Below are 18,071 nucleotides of genomic sequence, written 5' to 3'. Positions count from 1 at the left end.
TGCCACTTGCTTGACCATTTAGCCGGGAGTCAGAACTTGTAAATTACTAGCTTACAAATTTACTCCACCAAAAGATAAGATGAACACACAATTAATACAACAAAGCAATCATAAATTACGAATTTAAACTATAATATATACATTTCGTAAACATACTATTTTTAAACACGAAAACGCAGTCCGTGCAGATGATATTTAAAACGGAAATTGAAACAAACCAAAAGCTCCACCTTGCCTTCACTTTAAAGCTTTAGCACCAACAGTCATGGCTATCTTGATGTCGTGCCAAAAATTACGGCTTTTCGCTCTACCATCCGGATTATCTTCACAAGGGCGTATCCAAGGATACGCAATCATCGTAAAACCTAACCTCGCACCACCTAATCATCAACCGAAAGGCCGCGCATCCCGCAAGCGTGTGGGTAAGAAGGGAGAGGAGAGAAAAAAAACCAAACGCCGAAAAACGGAATGCTGCTGCCAAATTATAGTGTACTAGCTAGTACATGCTAACCCATAAACCCTGATCAATTCCGCCCCCTGATCAATAGCTATTACCGGGCGCTTAGCGCTTACATTATTTACGAGAGTAATTAGTCGCCAAAGTCTCCACTAACGAGCGCACCCAGTATGGCCACGCCGAGATGGAAGGCACCGGTACACAGATAACTCCGCGCCGTTGGATGGTGTCTTCCGTTTCCCCACCGCACCCCTCCCCCTCCCCCATCCCGCCATTCCTCAACCTTAGTATCCCATACCATGGCGTGCGTCGTTTGGCCCAGTATAAATCATTCATCTGTCAGATTACTTTCGAGCGCCTTCTACTTTCAGCGTGCTGCAGCGGTGCTATGGTAGCAAGCAAAGCCACCACTTAACAGCCCATTTCCCAGGTTGCCATAAAAAGCCGCGTCCCATCCTTACGGTACTAACTGTTCGGGTGGTACGTGAACGAGAGTGCGCTTGCTGTAGTGTAGTGCGTGTCGTATAATGACGTTACGACCGTAATAAGATTTCACCTCGGCAGCTAACAAATCGATCGATCGTTCGATCGATCATGCACCGTTTGGCACTCGCCAAGGGGGAAAGAAGGTCTTTTCTATTGGATTTTATAGCGTTCGCATGTAATTATCGTCCTATTTACTACAATCTCATGGGAAGCGGAGAGAATCAATGGTTTAAAGGACGTTTTCCATGAACATATAAACTAATTTGGAACAATTTGGTTTAAAACCAAACGAAGCTTCTCAAAAATCCTTCATAATTGGTATTGCTGTCATTATTTAAACAAAAAATAAAAGGAGAAAAATACCAAGTTAGGATTACATTCATTAACTATGTATATAACAGCAGCAAATATGTAGATTCTGCTAAAAAATCGTTATTGAGGTTTTTGTGTCGGTTTTGTTTGATCGGATTAGTTTTGATCCATTGTTCACCAAATTGGTAAGGTTCTCATGGCAATTTAAAAATATTGTTTGAAAATCTTTTTTCCTACTTTGGTTTGCATTTTCAAAACAATCATTACAGACAAAAAAACATTTTTTCTGTTTTTTTGTTATTTTTCAAAATTATATTTTGATAATAACTTTTATAAAACTCATAAAACTTTAAAAATAGTTCTAAAAAGCATTTTTTTCAAATCGTTCAAAAATATTTTCCTGTAAAACCTTTTTATATGTATTTTATATTTTTGAATGATTTTTAATGCGTAAGTTAGCACAAAAACCTGTTTTTCGAAGTGTCTTTATAGTTATGTTCGAATTGTCTTTATAGTGTTTACGACCATAACCTTTTTTTGTAATAAGTCAAGTAAAAATGCTTTTAAAATTTTGAAAGATGTGAAATAGTATTCGGCACAATTCATATATTCACTATTTTTATCTATCTCTTAAAGATTTTCTGTTAATCGCAAAAAACGACTGCCCATATAGTTGTGGTAGGTGCTGTATACTAATTATAGAACAGATATAGTAGCGAACTGTTCCTAAAAAGCACAAATCAAATAAGGTAAAATTGTGCCTGATAACACTGTCGAGGAATTTAAGCTCAACGTGTGTATGTGAGTGTCGCAATTTTACAATCTCTTTTTGGTATTTTTATGAGCGTCTGTTACGCTCGTCTGCTAGCCCCATAAAAGCCGATTCTCATAAAACTTTCAACATGGCCGACCTATCCATAATGCGGTTTGATGCAGCACAAAAGATCACATGTAAATTTATTTTTAACGCATCTTCGAGTTTAAAAATTGAATTTAAGGCCAACCAAAATCCCCCAAAAGATTAAATTAGTTGAATTTTCTGTGCAAACAAATTAAACAACAAAATTTAAAACACAATTGTGTGATGTGACTGATTCATCAGCAAGTGGACGAGCTTTAGATCTTCAATGAAAACCACACAAGCAGAATATTTGCTCTTAAATACACCCCAGACCGAACGAAACACACCGTTTACACTCACACAGCTCATAACCGTAAATCGCAGCACATAAAATTTTGGCAATCTTTTCTACAAATTGCTCCTGTAACGTCCAACACGGGATCTGTAGTGGTAGCTAGCTGCAGTGCAGGACTATGCAATTTGCCGCTGCTCCGGATTGTGCAGTTCGCAAATTAATTTCGACACTTTTCCACTGCAGTGCTGTGCGGTTTGAGCGTAAAAAGTGGTTTTGTTCGTGCGGGTAGGTTAATTAGAAAAGCTAAATAATTTAATTTAATACGTCACCACTGGGTGGCTCGCACGGCGCTGGCACCAGGGTGTTGCTCAAACACAAATGTGTGCGGCATAAATTTTGAAACGATGGAAAATGAAGTAGCTTACCGGTCAGGAGGTTGTTTGTATTAATTAAATCGTAAAAGGTTTTAAAACATTTCCCATCCTCACAAAACGGAGCAGCGAAGCGCGATCGAAGGAAATGGGATTTCTTATATGTACACACAGATTATGGCCGAACGGTAGACAATTTCTTTTTGCACACAATAACATACTAACCATAATTTATGTTTTTTTCTGCCTACACATTGAACTTGCTGCTGTAAAAACTTTTCTGTGAAACCCGGGGAAACTGTCTCGGTTGAATCGTCTTCGCATTGGGATATTGGCTTTTAAGGATAGTTTATTTCCGCCGTGTATTGCTGCTACCCTGCCCTGACCTGCGATATGCAGTGCAATGCAATCGCATAAAAATCATCATATTCTACCATTTTTGTGTCCCATTTTTCAACATTCCACAAATAACTACCGTGCCATTTTCCCTTTTACCCCCACAAACGTTTGTCTGGGCCGGGTTTGCCTCGTTTACGGATAACATTTAATGCTTCCGGGTAAACTCCGGAACGCCTCCGGAATTACTTCCTGGCTTTCGTCCTGGTGTGTCTGGCTTTCTTGTGTAGCAGGAAAATGGTTGCGTTTGCTTGCCGTGTACACAAACCATATTTCAAGCGTGGGAGCCCAATAAAATTGAATTTTCAATGGAAAATACCACCCCGTTTCATGCGACTGAGGGTGAAAGGGTATGCAATGACCCGTCTACCTACCTACCGGTATCATAGCTCCGGTTTAAGGAAAGAAACATATCCCGACACGATGTACTGAGAAAATTCGTGCATCTACTTACAATAACTCGACATCCTTCCAGGAAAGAAAGGAAAAAAACCAACATCCCCTATTCTCATACTTTATTTCGTTTATTTGTGTACGTGTGTGTGTATATGCGTTGATTGTGGTTAACGAAAGTTTCGTTGCAAAACTTTCAACATTCACACCATCAACCGCTCGACAGACAGCACACACCACGCACACACACCCACACTCTCACATACACATCGTTGTGAATGGGAAAAGCTCTCGTTTGTAGGAAAGCAGAAAAGTTGTCCCTTTTTCCAAGTAAATCTCCCAGCTCTCTTCCTTCTCATGGGGTAGTGGGTCCGTGTCAAAAGGTGACCTCAACGAGTAGAGCACCCCCACAAAACCGTAAGAAGCAGTTGCTGTTTGGCACTTCCTCTTATCAAGTTTAACTTTGTCCAACCCACAAGCTGAAACCGATCCGTTTTATCCGCTTTTCTCTCTATTTTGTTGGCGTTTAAGTGAATTGGATGGTGAGTTTTCTTTTACCAGCAAAGTTGTACAATCTTTGGGATTGCATAAGTTGAGGGGAAGGTTTTTTTACAATTATTTAATGGACTTGGAAGTGTTGTGGTAAATCATAGTAAGTTTCTAGTTGAGTAATTCAATAAACTGATGTATTAAATTCAAAGAAGATAGTAATAAGAGAAAAAGTCAATTAATAAGTAAGATAAATAATTAAAAAGAAGTATCAAAAATAAAATAACTAAATTATTCATTTAAAATTAAAAAAAGAGCGAAAACAACAACCTAAAACGTGTTTTACTTTTTGTTTTGATTTTACCAAATAATTAAAAATAAATTAACTTTATCATGTTCTTCGCGAAGTCAATGCTTTCGCAATGCGTTGCGATTACATTATTTTCCTACTTTTATCGTACGGCAAGCAATCAAACGGTAGACAAAATATTTAAAAGATAAACGTAAGCGGAAGCGCAACTGCACCATGATCCGATTCATCATTCTGCCAAAATATCAACAAAACAAACACACACAAACAAAACCTAACCCACCGAACCATTTGTTGAACGCCAGAGCAAATGTACACAGCATAATATTTATTTATGACTTCCGCACACTTTGAATTAACTACCACGCGGTCACACCACACCGCTCGATTTGCAGCATCCTGTGCAGCCAGCAGCAACCAGAGCGGAAAGTTTAACTTGTTGAGCTCTTTTTCTTTAGCCCGTGGTTCGTGCGCGTGTCTGAACCCCAAGCACACACTGCTGCGTTTTTCTTTACCTCAAATCGCTCTATCTCTCTCACTCACAACACTCTTGCCCTTCCTTTCTCGCACTCTCCCTCCTTTCATCAATTTGTTTTTCATTTTGATGATTTTGCGGGCTACTGCGATCGGTAGGATAGTGTAAAGGGGCAGCGCAACACAAATCTCTCCCGCTCCCCCGAAAAACTTTCCCATTGCAATCTCGCGTACTTCTCTGACTCTGCGGTTCAGTATAATTTTATTTCTGCGTTTTTTGCTTTTTTCCTTTAAAGAATCAAAAGCTTTGCAGCTCGATTTTTGGTGCTCTGCTAGAAGACGCAAAAGTAAAACAACAACCCCGCAGCAGAATAAAAAGGCTGCATGTCAGACTGCAATTGCGAACATGCGGCTACTAGTACCGAACTGAATGCAAAGTTTGCCTCCCACAGAAAAGACCCAAATGCCCGTCAACGGCGTGGTGGGCAGAAGAAGGTAGAGCCATCCGCCAGAGAGTTTGCTGGTTAGCCGTTAAGTAGCCAACCATCACGCCAGCTTGAGCTTGAATTATGATGTTCAGTTCCTCCGGCCCCGTGACTCGGACACCGGGGTGCTGCCCAACCGGTCCGACTTGGTGGTTCAAAATGTTGTTGTTTTTAGTAATTCTTGTGTACGTTTTATTTGTGTCTTTCCAGCTTTCCCGAAAATCTGGCGTCCAAACTTTTAATCTAATCAATTAAACATACTTTTGCCCGCTGGCGGTGCAGCATCCGGTGTGCAATTTGCCTGCAACCAGGAGTTTTGCATACTTTCGCGTCCTTTTTTTCTCTCTGAACTCAACCACTCATAGATGGACTATGCACCGCAGGTCGAAAGTCGAACGAGGCAACTTTAAGAAGGATAACACTTTTTGGTGCTCTATTGTGTTTTTCTCTATTTTCTCTAGCCGCACTTTTGGGGTGTTTTTTTTATTCTACCGTTTCCATTCAAGCGGTAGAGATTACCGTTTCGTATCAGCCTGAAAGTAGGCAATCTACATGTCCGCGCTAGAGCTCACCCATGCCCCGAGTGAGCTAACCCCGACGAAGCTTGCGTAAAATGAGCTAATTTATAAGAAAACTTTGGATAATAGTATACTTTAAACTCAACCCCGTTCGCTTTCTCTTTTCTCTTTGGTTTTCCATAGCTTGAAGCATTAGTACTGAGGGAAGCAGTAAAATACTAATAATGTACCCGACTTCTACATTATGCTGACCTACTGTACAGAGACTGGGAATCGGGGATGGCAAGATCGGCCACCCCCAAAAAAACCCACTAAACTTGGCTTTGATTTGGACGGACGCCAGAATACTCTTTCCACACGCTTTCTACACCCTGCTCGATGATGGCAACCCATTGGGACGATGGGTTGGGCTTGAAATGTGCCTCTACTTATGGCCAACGAAAACACAAACACACACAAAAAAACCGAACCACATATTCACTGCAGCATATATCCCTATCCTGCCACCGTACTGCTCGCTTAAGGACTATCATGAACGATAATGTAGAGCTATAACTATCCAGCCGAGTGAGTTGGCAGCAACATACATGAGCGTTGGAATATGGGATTCGAGTTTTGTTTTTCTTTCCTGTACACACACACATCCACACGCTGCCACATTCCTGTCTTCATTATACTCCTTCAACGCTCCACCGAACTCGAGCTCTAGATTCAATGGATAGTTTACTAGCTAGCGTACAGCAAGGGAATGTGAGACGATCCCCTGATCCTATCAGAAGGTGAGCGGAATCGCTTAAGCTAACAAATACCGTAAATAGGGGAGTACAAATTTCTGCCCCAAACCCCCCTCCCCCCTATCACTTTTCTACCCCTAATGCATTCCTGTCTCCTCCAGTTCCACTTAATTGTGTGCGTTTAATCTAATCCGACCGAATGGAGCGTTTACTGAATCTAGCCCTTTGTGGAAACGGATTGAGAATTAGTTTCTAATGGGTTTAAGGCTGCTCGGTATAAAGTTCTTTTATTTGTTTTGTTCCCTTTTTTCCCTGGCAAACATGAGGTAGGATCGCTTCACCAGCATCATTAATGGGGTAACTTTTATAGATTTTATTTCATGTTGCTCTTTGGAGGGTTGTAAAGGAAAGTTTTGTTAAAGTGTATTTTTTCTTCATATTTTAGAGATCAATCATTAGTGTTGCCTAAATAAACATAGTCTGTTCGATTACACATCTCAGTATATGCGTGTGTGTGATGATTTTTTTGAGCCGCTGAGCTGGGTTGGCACGGCTTTTCCGGCAATACTCTTTGTGTAAGTTCTACTCATTTGAAATCATAACATTGTTGTACTTTTTTACTTAATTTCTATAATTATTCTTTTTTCTTTTTATTACATCACTTATTTTCTATTATATAAAATATCACATTTCTTTTACACTATGATCAAGAATTAAACTGCTTTAAAAAATACCAAATAGCCCAGAGGTGAGCTTTCCTATAAGAGCTCTAACTTCAAGTGCTAGTTGCAATGAATATTTTTAATTTATTTATTTATTTATATATTATTTTATTTATTTATTTAATTGTTTATTTATTTATTTATTAATTTATTAATAAATCTATTTATTTATTTATTTATTTATTTATTTATTTATTTATTTATTTATGTATTATTTGTTAATTTATTTATTATTTGTTAACGTATCAACTGTAAACTAGGTGTATCTAATTAAAATGTATGTGCTATGTTTCTGGCAATCTAAAACTGCTCTTAACTTTAAAGAAAATAGTCTATGCACCAGACAGGATTGTAAAACATTCCTATTCTGCCATACAATTACACTTTCCATAACAAAACAACAGGACACTATTGCTCGTAGGAATGTTTGATTTAAAATTATTATTATCAATGCTCTCGATGCTATTGATGAGGCTATTACAAGCGAAACATTTTTAATTTAAACACTTCTTAATATTAATTAACAAGAGGGGTTTGTTGGGGGCATTAAAAATTAGACGCCTAAACATACTAGAAATTTCAAGTTGACTATACATCAGCTTCATCAGAGACCAAAGAAAACAACCTCATGACTTAATCTGATTTAGCACAACAACCGCTGTATGTCTTGGCTCTCCTTTACCATTAATGGGCTTGGCTATCAGCGTCTTATGGATTACTCATAATAGGACAGTCAGTCCTAAGTTTGGGGCCACGGTTAATACGGTGACATTTAAGGTACGATTAGGACGCCCCATCTTGACCCACCGCTTAGCGCCTCGGAATGGATTAATCCACCTTTGATACTGCACCAATGTGATATTTGAGGGAACGACCAAAGAAAGGTGATATTGTCATTGCTATTACCATAATAAAAAAAATGAAAAAAACGTTAGTTTTACCACCAATCATAAACAGCACAAACTGGCACAATGCCACATATCATTGCAGCTTATATTGAAATATTGTTGAGTCCCTAGCAAAATGTAATGGAATGCAATCAATCTCCAAATAATAAAGTTCATCGGTACACTAATAAAATATATGATAAATATATGATATATGTATACGATAAAATTGTTATAAACCAAAACAACAACATCACACTAGAAAACAACTTGATTTCGAATATTCAGTAGACACCCATTTGTGTGATAATAACTAGCAGGGTAAATAACACTCACTTAATCCATAGTAAAAACCATTTATCCTTGCACTTATCTGTCACTATTATCTGCAGCAATCATGAGCCTATTACAAGTGTGTAATGTGAAAGATTAGAGAACAACGGCCATTGATGGGAATTTCTTTCACAAAGCAAAATAAACCGTGACACCGTCTTACATTACAGTGAAATCAAAAGCAATTGGGGGAAAATCCATCCATCTCTCTCTCTCTCTCTCTCTCCTGTATTATTCTACCCAAGCCATTCAGAACTTGCCTTGTTGTAGGTGAAATAATTCCTGGCCGCTTCGCAATTCAATCCACTGAGCTTCATGAAATCCATCCACCACCAACATTCACGGCTCAGACTCTTGGTGAAAGCGCATGATGGGTAACAAATCTCGTACGCCAATAAAAAGCCACACATCATACGCCCCAAACGGATGGTTTCGGCCATCATGTCGTAGTGTAATACCACTGCACCGTCACTATTTCAGTTAGAGAAACACACACACTCGCAATCCAAGCACAGCATAAAGTTGTGAGCTCATAAGAAGATTATATTCCACCAGTGTGTACTATTTTTCTACGTACATACATACATGCTTCCAGTCTTGTCCCATGTCTTTGCAATGTCCTGCTGGCGTCCTTCGAACTATTTTCTCTATTCTTCGAGTTTGGGTTGGTCATAAAAACAAAACAAAAATACAACGAAAAAAGCTCCAGAAGCTCGTAAAACTACCGAATCTCTTAAACGAAACTGATTTATTTCCAACCGTCCTTTGCCCGTTCCTTATCGTCGAGCGCAGTGCTAGCAAACAAATCAGCGCAAATCTTAAATAACAGTTGACTTTGTATGTATGTGAAAAAGAGACAAACAATCCAATCAAGCCAGTGCGACAGAGAAAGGTAAGAAACATCTGTGTACGGTTCACTGAAACAAACAGTTGTGCATGGAAGGCTCATGGAAGCTCATGGCAATCTTGGACCCAACGTGCAGACGTCCTGGAGTAAAAGGATGCTGATTTGCCATTTTTACGCTCATGTCATACTTGACAGTAAGCTGCAACATTCAGTTCCACCTCCTCGTCTTTATTGCTGTGTGTCGTATTTCATTCTTCACTCCAAACATTTTACGTGCGTCCGAATATCCAGATTCTTCACGACCGTTTTCATGGTTCTAAATTTAACGAAAACCTCCGCACACCTGGAAATAATTTGTACGGAGAAAGCGTCAAAAACAATAGCAAAGGTAAAATCATTACTTTACTCCTTTTCACACGTTCTCGCCTCTCACAGACGAGGAAAACAAACACTATCCAACCGTATATCCCCAACCCGAAGCCCAAACGGGCCCGAACATTATCGACAGGGAGTGAAAACATGCCACATTTTCTCACAGATACCGCACCTCAAGACAGGCATCGGTGTAATCGAAAGTAAACACAATTTCCTATTAACCTTCTCGCAGCCCATCGTCACCCGGCACACTCCCCTCCTCCCCCCGGGTCTGGGTCCAGAATGCTTCGCACCCGTCTCCAGCTCACGTATCATTTCAATTAATCCGGCCGCCAGCCACTATCATTTTATTTTTATCGTTCGCATTTTTCCCATCCCCGTTCTTCCCATCATGGTGGATCTGCCCTTTTCTCTTCGACTCCTCGACGACCGGTTTGCAGTTAGTTTATGCCTTTTTCTCGCCGGCCTCTCCCCACCCCCACCCTTGTCTCACTGTCACTCAGCATTTTGTGTTTCGATTTACGACCACCCAAGCATTTGTGACATATTTTTCTGCAAAATTGCTTCCGCTTTTTGTGACCCCGTTTTTCTACTCTCTTTCACGGTCGGCGCTCGGGTACAGGCAGCCGAGCCAAACGAAACCAGTTTTAATCGTCCTGCAGTTCGTCGTTCGTGGACGTGAATGAAGGATGACTGTACCTTGTCATCAGGCTCCGAAGGGGGGGGGGGGAGGGGGGAGGACGTACGTTCACGAGACTCTTAATTAATTTTCCATGCTTTCCTCTTCCTCTTATCCTGGGAGGGTTTCCCTGGGGTTCTTCAAAAGTGACCAGTTGTAGCATCAGAAGCATGTAACCATCTCAGACGTGTCTCAGAGAATTGACCACCGAGAGGAAACGAGAAAAAAAAACGAAACTGAACGTCTTGACCAATATATTTGCCCTCGAAGGAGTTTTGCTTCCTCTTCTTCGGCAAAACCTTATTATCTCCGTCTGCTTAGTGCAAATCGTATGTCCATCATCAGAAAACTCACCCGACCGGGTGTTTCGTTGATTCTTTTGCGAAACCTGGAGTGGATCTTGCGGAAGTGGTCGTTTTTTTTAAATTTGTTATGTACTTCGTCCTTCCCAACGTGCATCAACCTTTTGCGATAGCGTGATGAAGCGTGGAATTCTTAACGCTGCTTACTTTCCGGTTTAAAATATAAAAAGCAGTCCACTGTACTATAGAAGTAAATCCACAGAATAAGATGAAATTAAAACCTTATATATAGAGGCAAGCAAAAAACCAAGCAACACACTGCAAGCACACTCTGTTTGAAGGTGGCTTGAAGCCCAGCGTCATAATTCTGCCCATAAAGCATAACAAATGGAAATTTAGTGGTCGTTTTTGGTCTTGCTTTCGTAGCTCACGGGGCTGGTGTAGAACTAAAGTGGATGGAAAAATGCAGAAGGAAATGGCTGCGGCACATGTTCATTTCGTGGAGAGTGTACAAAAAACAACATGAAATGGGTTTTTTAAGCTTACAAACCAAAGGGCTAACAAGCATATGGTATAACGGTCAATTTTAGCAAACTAGTTTGAAGGGATAGCTAAAGCAAGTTTAGCTCTCATGTGAATTGTGACCTCAAATAGAACATGTGTTTTTGTTGTTAGAATACTAGTTATAATACTAGGTGTTGGAATAAACGATTCTGGCCCCCCCAAGGCTTCGCAAAACCCAGTTTGTTTTTTCTTCAACGTAATAATATAGTGAAAAGACCAGAATGTTTGTTTAAACTAGTGATGGGTAAATCTGATTCAGATTCATGAATCTGAATGAATCTTTGAAATGATTAAATCAATCTCAATCTCAATTGGAATGATTCATGAATCTCAAACATTCAAGAATCCCAAACATTTAAGAATCTCAAACATTTAGGAATCTCAAAAGATTCAGAGCGGGATCAGTAGCCTATACCTGCTTTCGAGACTTCTTAGCAAGTATCACGCAGCCCGATAGTTTATTTTGCTACGGGGAGACGGTCCAAGCGAGCATAGAACCCACAACATGCATGTTGTTAAGTCGTGCGAGTGACTCAGTGCTCTAGCACCAATCGAACACGACATCGAACATGAAAAATATATTAGATTTGACATGTTTGATATGTTGGTTATCAAACCGAACATGTCGTATCCCATACATTTTTCATGTTCGATGTCGTGTTCGATTGGTGCCAGAGCGCCGCCTTAACCATTGTATCATGCATGGGATTGCGCAAATTCAACACTGTTTTAAATCATACATCTCGAAAGATTCATGAATCCCTGGAGGTTAATGGATTCATGAATCGTATAGATTCATGCATCTTTCTAGATTCATGCATCTTTCGAGAATCATGAATCTTTAGGGATTCGATTCCAGATTCGAATCCCCCATTGCTGAAGATTCATATGAATGAAACCTACCGCAGGATTCATAAAACCCATTTATTCATTTATTTATTTATTTATTTACTTATTTTTCCAGTTGTATGTGTTTTAAATTATGATAAATTGTGTTAAACTTCAATTTTACTTTAACTTTCAACATTCACATACAATATTCTGGTACAACCATATTTGATTGCAGGTGATCACCGTTGGTAATAACGTTACCGTAAAGTAATAACGTTTTATTCCGTTATTCTTCAATTTGAAGGAGTAAGAAAAATCGCAAAAAAATGTAGAAAATTACACATCAACCTGATAGATAGAAATCAACAATCGGTCAACTATCAGTGGCTTATAGATTACCAATAGTAGGATAGTCAGCCCTTCGTGTAGGGTAATTGGTACAAACGGAGTTAACCCCATGAAGCTATAGTTTCCATTCGCATGTTAATTTCCTTCGGTAGTTGTATAACTTGTTCTTAACTTGTTCTTAACACTAAGTTTACGGAACCCGTCAATTTGACGGAATTTAAACTTTGAAGTGAAATACGAAATACGATCTCTTTTTTAAATTCTATTTTTACTTTTCGTAAATTCATCATAACATACTATGAGGTTGTAGCATGAGTATTATTTTTTTTAAATTTCATAGATTTTCAGATACATACGTGGTATACCTATTTCTACGGAACACATCAAATTGATTACAATTGGGTGAGTTGATTACATTTAGTTTAGTTCGTTTAGTTTTAACATTGTTTTCTAAAAAATGAAATGAGTGAAAGGGAACTATAAACCACCCATTGTCATAAAAAAATCATGATAAATGATTCCGTCAAATTGACGGGTGTCCGTAGAGATAAGTATATGCGAGACGCCCGTAAACCTAGTGTAAAGGATAACCTTTTAACATACACTCGAATGAGTAAGTATGAGCAAGTGTCTCGAAGTCATTGGAGTTGATCCGTGATATGCAAGAAGGTTCAATAGTTGCAAGAAAGGCCCAAAGTAGGTTCAAGACCCGACTCAAACTCACTGCACCCACGGGTAGGAGTCGCTTATGTTTTCTTGTACCTACTGAACATTCGGGTCGACCCGAACTTGTTGCACCCTCCGGTCGAAATCGATTCCGCCACTATAGAACAACATAGAATGCAGCTTAACAAAATGAATACGGTGAAAATCATGGCAAAATAATGATAATGGAAAGCATCTACAAGATATCCAATTGCAACAAACGTACAACCCATTTTGTATCGAATAATAAAAAAGAACACAATTGATAATAGAGTATTTTATGCTCTTTGCAAATAGCTTATGTGAGAGTTTCGATACTCAGATTATAAAATGTTATCCTGTAATGGATTATTGCAGTTGCTGACACATGGAGAAGTTTCGTACTATTGTATGCTGTGCAAGTAGGTGGTACATTAAAATGAGGTTCCTGTATGTTATTTAGTACTACCTTTCGTACAATCAAAATCTTCTCTTTTTCTCAAATATATATATATTTAGATATTGTAAATATACATAAAAACAAAAAATAATAATCAAAAATGAAATCAGGTGTATTTTATTTCGCCTGTGCACATATACGTTGTAAGGGGTTTTTTACGACCATGGATTTTGTGTATTTTGTACACATCAGAATCTGTAGTGGAATTCAAGAGTGTTTTTACACAGTAATAATAACAAGAAAACAACATATTTGATCGATGTATGTGACAAATGCATTGATGGCCGTACGGGAAAGGCCGCCAATTCGCGTAGCAATTCGTCGGTATGATTCATCTACGAGTACAAGAGAAAAACAGCACCCAAACCCCATTGCATTTAAGACCGTCGTTCCGTCGGTCTAGGAGAACACCAACATCCAGAATCAAGTGTCCTGACCTTAAAATAAGTTAAAAACTAAAAAGGTGTAGTGTTTATGTAAATTTGAAGGTTATATAGAAGGAAAATTGGGGCTATTCGAAATTCGAATCAAATCGTCCGTAATTTGAAACATTAGCTCGAAACTGTCCCGAATATGAATCAAAATAACGGTGCAGTTTTATGACATTTTGCAATGTTTCGAGTAAAATTATTAGAAATTTTTATTTTTTCCTCAAATGTTGAAGGTTAGCTCTAGTAAAGTGAGTAATAAATAGGTGTGACAGATGAAAATTGAATTAGTAAGAAAATATTAAATACCAAAAATGCCTTAAGTGTCCGTAATTTGAAGCAATACGGTACAATCATTCCCTCATAGAACTCATAGAACTTTTCGTTCGACGAGCTCTTTAAATATATCTTTTTACAAGCAAAATATCGCATAACGTAATCCTTACAGCTAGTATTATTTGGTAGGTTATATCGTGGCTAGAGTTGTATTCCATTCATTAATCGTTTTTGCTTTTTGGGCTGGTCCCGTGGTACAGTCGTCAACTTGTACGACTTAACAACATTCCCGTCATGAATTCATGCCCCGAATGGAACAAGCCCTTATACGTAGGACTGACTATTCTGCTATTGGTAACCAATAGGCAGGCATTGACCAACAACGGTTGTTGTGCCAAAAGAAGAAGAATCGTTTTTGCTAAAAAAAATAAAAAAAATAAAAATTATAACCGTGCCTATTAGGCGCTATAACCGCTTTATGCTCTTAGCTGGCTCCAAGAGTGTCTACTAAGCCAATGAAAAAGATTCATTTAATATTATGATAGAAAAAGTGCAACATAATTACACCATGTTATGAAATACTTTATCTCATAAGCCATTTAATAACGTTGTGACGCTCAGATATGTAAATCAATTGGTTAAATGACGAAGGCAATTAGTGAACTATTTTTTCATAACAAAATAAGAGCACCTCTTGCAGAACGTCTTTTTGACGTTCACGACCAAGCTCCATACTCCTCAGCAGGCGCAGATTTAATCAGAGTGAATTAATTCAATCGTATGATTATTCAAATTGAATTCCCCATGCGAAGTCAAATATTTTGTTTAGCAATTTCATAATAAAAATTACCTTGACCGCTAACTCTTTTTATACAACCTTGCTTAAAATTATTCGTCATTTTTGTACCATTATTTATGATGGTGTGAAATGCTTTTCTTTAACCAATATGACAACTGTTAGGAATACGTACGAGGCCACTACAACATAATAATTAATTAAAGTATAAATGTAAATAAATGAAGTAATTCAAAATTCTTCGCTTTTGGTTGGAGCGATGGCATTCAATGAAATGTCAAATTATTCACATGATATTAACATATTCATTGTAATACTAGTTCTATTCGTATGGACTTCTCACCGAATGTCATCGCATTGTATCGATTTGCCCTTCACGCTGTATGGCGATATTGCCATTTGGCTATGTGTCTAAAAGTATAGAAATTAAAGAAGATCTTTTGTGATAATCTAATGATCTTATGTGTGCTTGAACTAACTTGGATAGGCTAATGCATATTAAACATATTTCAAAATTCTGAAAATTATCTTCAACGCAAAAATAAGTATGCTTAGTTTCCTTCCACCCAGCCTCAGTGGTAAAACTTATTCAATTCGCAACGGTTAAACCGTTTGCTAATGTGATCCCACCACCTTCCCGGAAGCTTTTTCCGTCCTGCCAATCACAAGCGATTCTCCTTAGGCATACATGTTACCGTTCGCAACACTGCCAAGACATTCGAAACAGTGCACCTTAGTAGATCCCTTTCGAACTGGGCCACATGCACAATGGCAAGGTTTGCGCAGACAGGGCAGCTGTGTGTTTTTGCCAATGTGCCGTATCAGTACGGCTTGCATGCAGCGCACGGGAAGTAAAACCATGCAATTGGCCGAACGTCATGAATGAACCTGGCCTCGCTTTTTCATTTATCTCTCTTTCTCTTTCTTACATTTACCGTACAAAACGTAATCGGTCTCCATTCACTTGCTCATGTATTAACATGCGTGTTAGACTGCCGGTTATGATTGACCATGCTCTTCTTCCATCCTAGCATTCCGTTTCGCTCATCCGTCATTATGTTTCGTGTTTCGGTCGGGCTCTCTCTCTTTCTCTCTTTCTCTCTCTCTTTTTCTCTCTCTCTCTTTCTCTCGAATCTCTGCTTCATCTTCATCTTGGAGGCTTGTTCAAGCTGCTTCCAACGCATCACAAAATGCAATCATTCGATCAATCGGCCAAACAAACGAGTTTTCACTTCCCATGTGTTTGGTGTGCGCGTCAGCTACAGTTTCCGTAACCTTTCCCTCCGAAGCTTGCCCGTCATGGTAGAATCATAGCTTAAAAGGTGACTTTACTGCAGCCAGCCAGAAACCGCAACGTCGCAACGGCCACGAAGGTGATGGGGAAAAAAACACGCTAACACAAATACCACACCCCTAGACAAATAGAGAAGAAAACGAAGCTCTGGCTGGTTCCTACATCCGTGCCGAACTGGCGAACCGACTAAACGCGCAACGAAAACTAAGGAAGGAGAATCAAACAACGACAACAAAGTGAGTGACATTCACCCTACATCGCGACCCGCACGACCAGCGAACGCGAGAGCGACACCGACAACAAAACCAGCAACAACACAAACGAAAGACTTCAACGAAGACACCAAGCGACGAACCAACCCTTGTGGTGGTTGTGGCTGCCGCTGCCTAGCTCAGGCCAACTTTCATACCGTTTGCCGATCGGCGGTTTTCGGACCGGGGCCCGGTGGTATAACCACTTCCTCTCTCCGACCCCACCCGCTCCCTGCGCCCGGCCGACGCCTGCTTGGTTGGTGTACACCAACCATCGAGCTCTCCGCTCCGTTCGGGTTGCCGGGGCATAGGCTTCCCTTTCCTTTCCGCTTTAACCACCGGGCCAGGCTGGTCCCGTTCTCCCCTTCTACCAACGGCCACTTGGGGCCCGGTGTACTGGGGCGCTTGTTGATATTTCAAACAATATATTGTAATGATTATTAGTCGTGAGGCGACCGTCAAGATGAAAGCAGTGGCCAAGTTCAGTCTCAGTTTCCTAGTGCTCGTCAGTGTGATCTTCGGTGAGTCGAATGTCTTCCCAAACTTCTTGTTCTTTGTGTGTGAACTTTATTGAAAACATTTAGACAGGAAAATTGTGCATATGTTAGAAATTGTGCTTCAAATGTTGCATAGAGTGGACAAACATTAATTCGAAGCATTTTTGTTTGCCTTGGGACTAAGAGGGCTTCGTACGATCAAGCGGTTTCAAAGAGATATTATTCAACAGAACACGAATAAGTGAACCAATATTGAATGTGTGTTTTATTTTGAGCAAATAGGTTAAAAAGCATCGTAAACAAATGCGCTGCTGTTCCTTCTCTAGAAACAAGTGAGCTTTCGTGTATGGAATCTGAGTTAAGACTCGTATTTAATGTTTATATTTTTAAGTGCAGTAACAGATATGTAGTTTCAACAGACTTTTTTGCAATAGACTTGCTTCACACACTTATCAGTGGTGTAAAGCACAGAGTACAGCTTTGCATCCATCCGGTGTGTATCGCTGTGTGAACACTTTAGAAAGTGAAGCTTTTTGTTGCCTCCCCAAAACCTCGGAAAAGAGTGGGGTAAAAGCCACACAACCACCAACATAGTACACTCCACCCACACTCACTACCCACACAACTAACAGCGTATACGCGAAAACTTGTTCAAAACCATTCCTACAGCGCAGCAAAAGGGTATAAGCACACTGATACTCTCACTCGGCTCAAACTGCCCCGCAAAGGGATGGGGATGGTTTGTGCCTAGTAAGCTTCACTAGGCGTTTGCTTCCTTCCTTTATGCACTTTATAAACACTCATGCCCTCTCCTAATTCCATTCTCCGGTATGCCAAGGTTCGGCTTCATCACTTTCAGTGCAGTTAGATTTGCACACGCTAACGAACGGTGTTGTCTTATAGCTTTACGTCACCAGTTCGTACGTACGATCGTGT

The 18,071-nt window shown here is 39.6% G+C and overlaps 1 protein-coding gene across 1 annotated transcript in view; it reads left to right on the top strand.

Moving 5' to 3' along the window:
• The first annotated feature begins 16,785 nt into the window (after nt 1-16,785).
• LOC1279202 (protein obstructor-E) overlaps nt 16,786-18,071 on the top strand; it is a 19,778-nt gene continuing 18,492 nt past the window's right edge. The window contains exon 1 of the mRNA XM_318884.5: nt 16,786-17,159. Coding sequence (XP_318884.4) covers nt 17,072-17,159 — 88 coding nt within the window. The 5' untranslated portion in view covers nt 16,786-17,071. The remainder of the gene's footprint in view (nt 17,160-18,071) is intronic.

Source organism: Anopheles gambiae, chromosome 3 (genome assembly GCF_943734735.2).
Source record: "Anopheles gambiae chromosome 3, idAnoGambNW_F1_1, whole genome shotgun sequence".
Lineage (NCBI taxonomy): Eukaryota > Metazoa > Arthropoda > Insecta > Diptera > Culicidae > Anopheles > Anopheles gambiae.
Note: the sequence above shows the minus strand (reverse complement) of the source record. Positions and strands in the feature narration are given on the sequence as shown.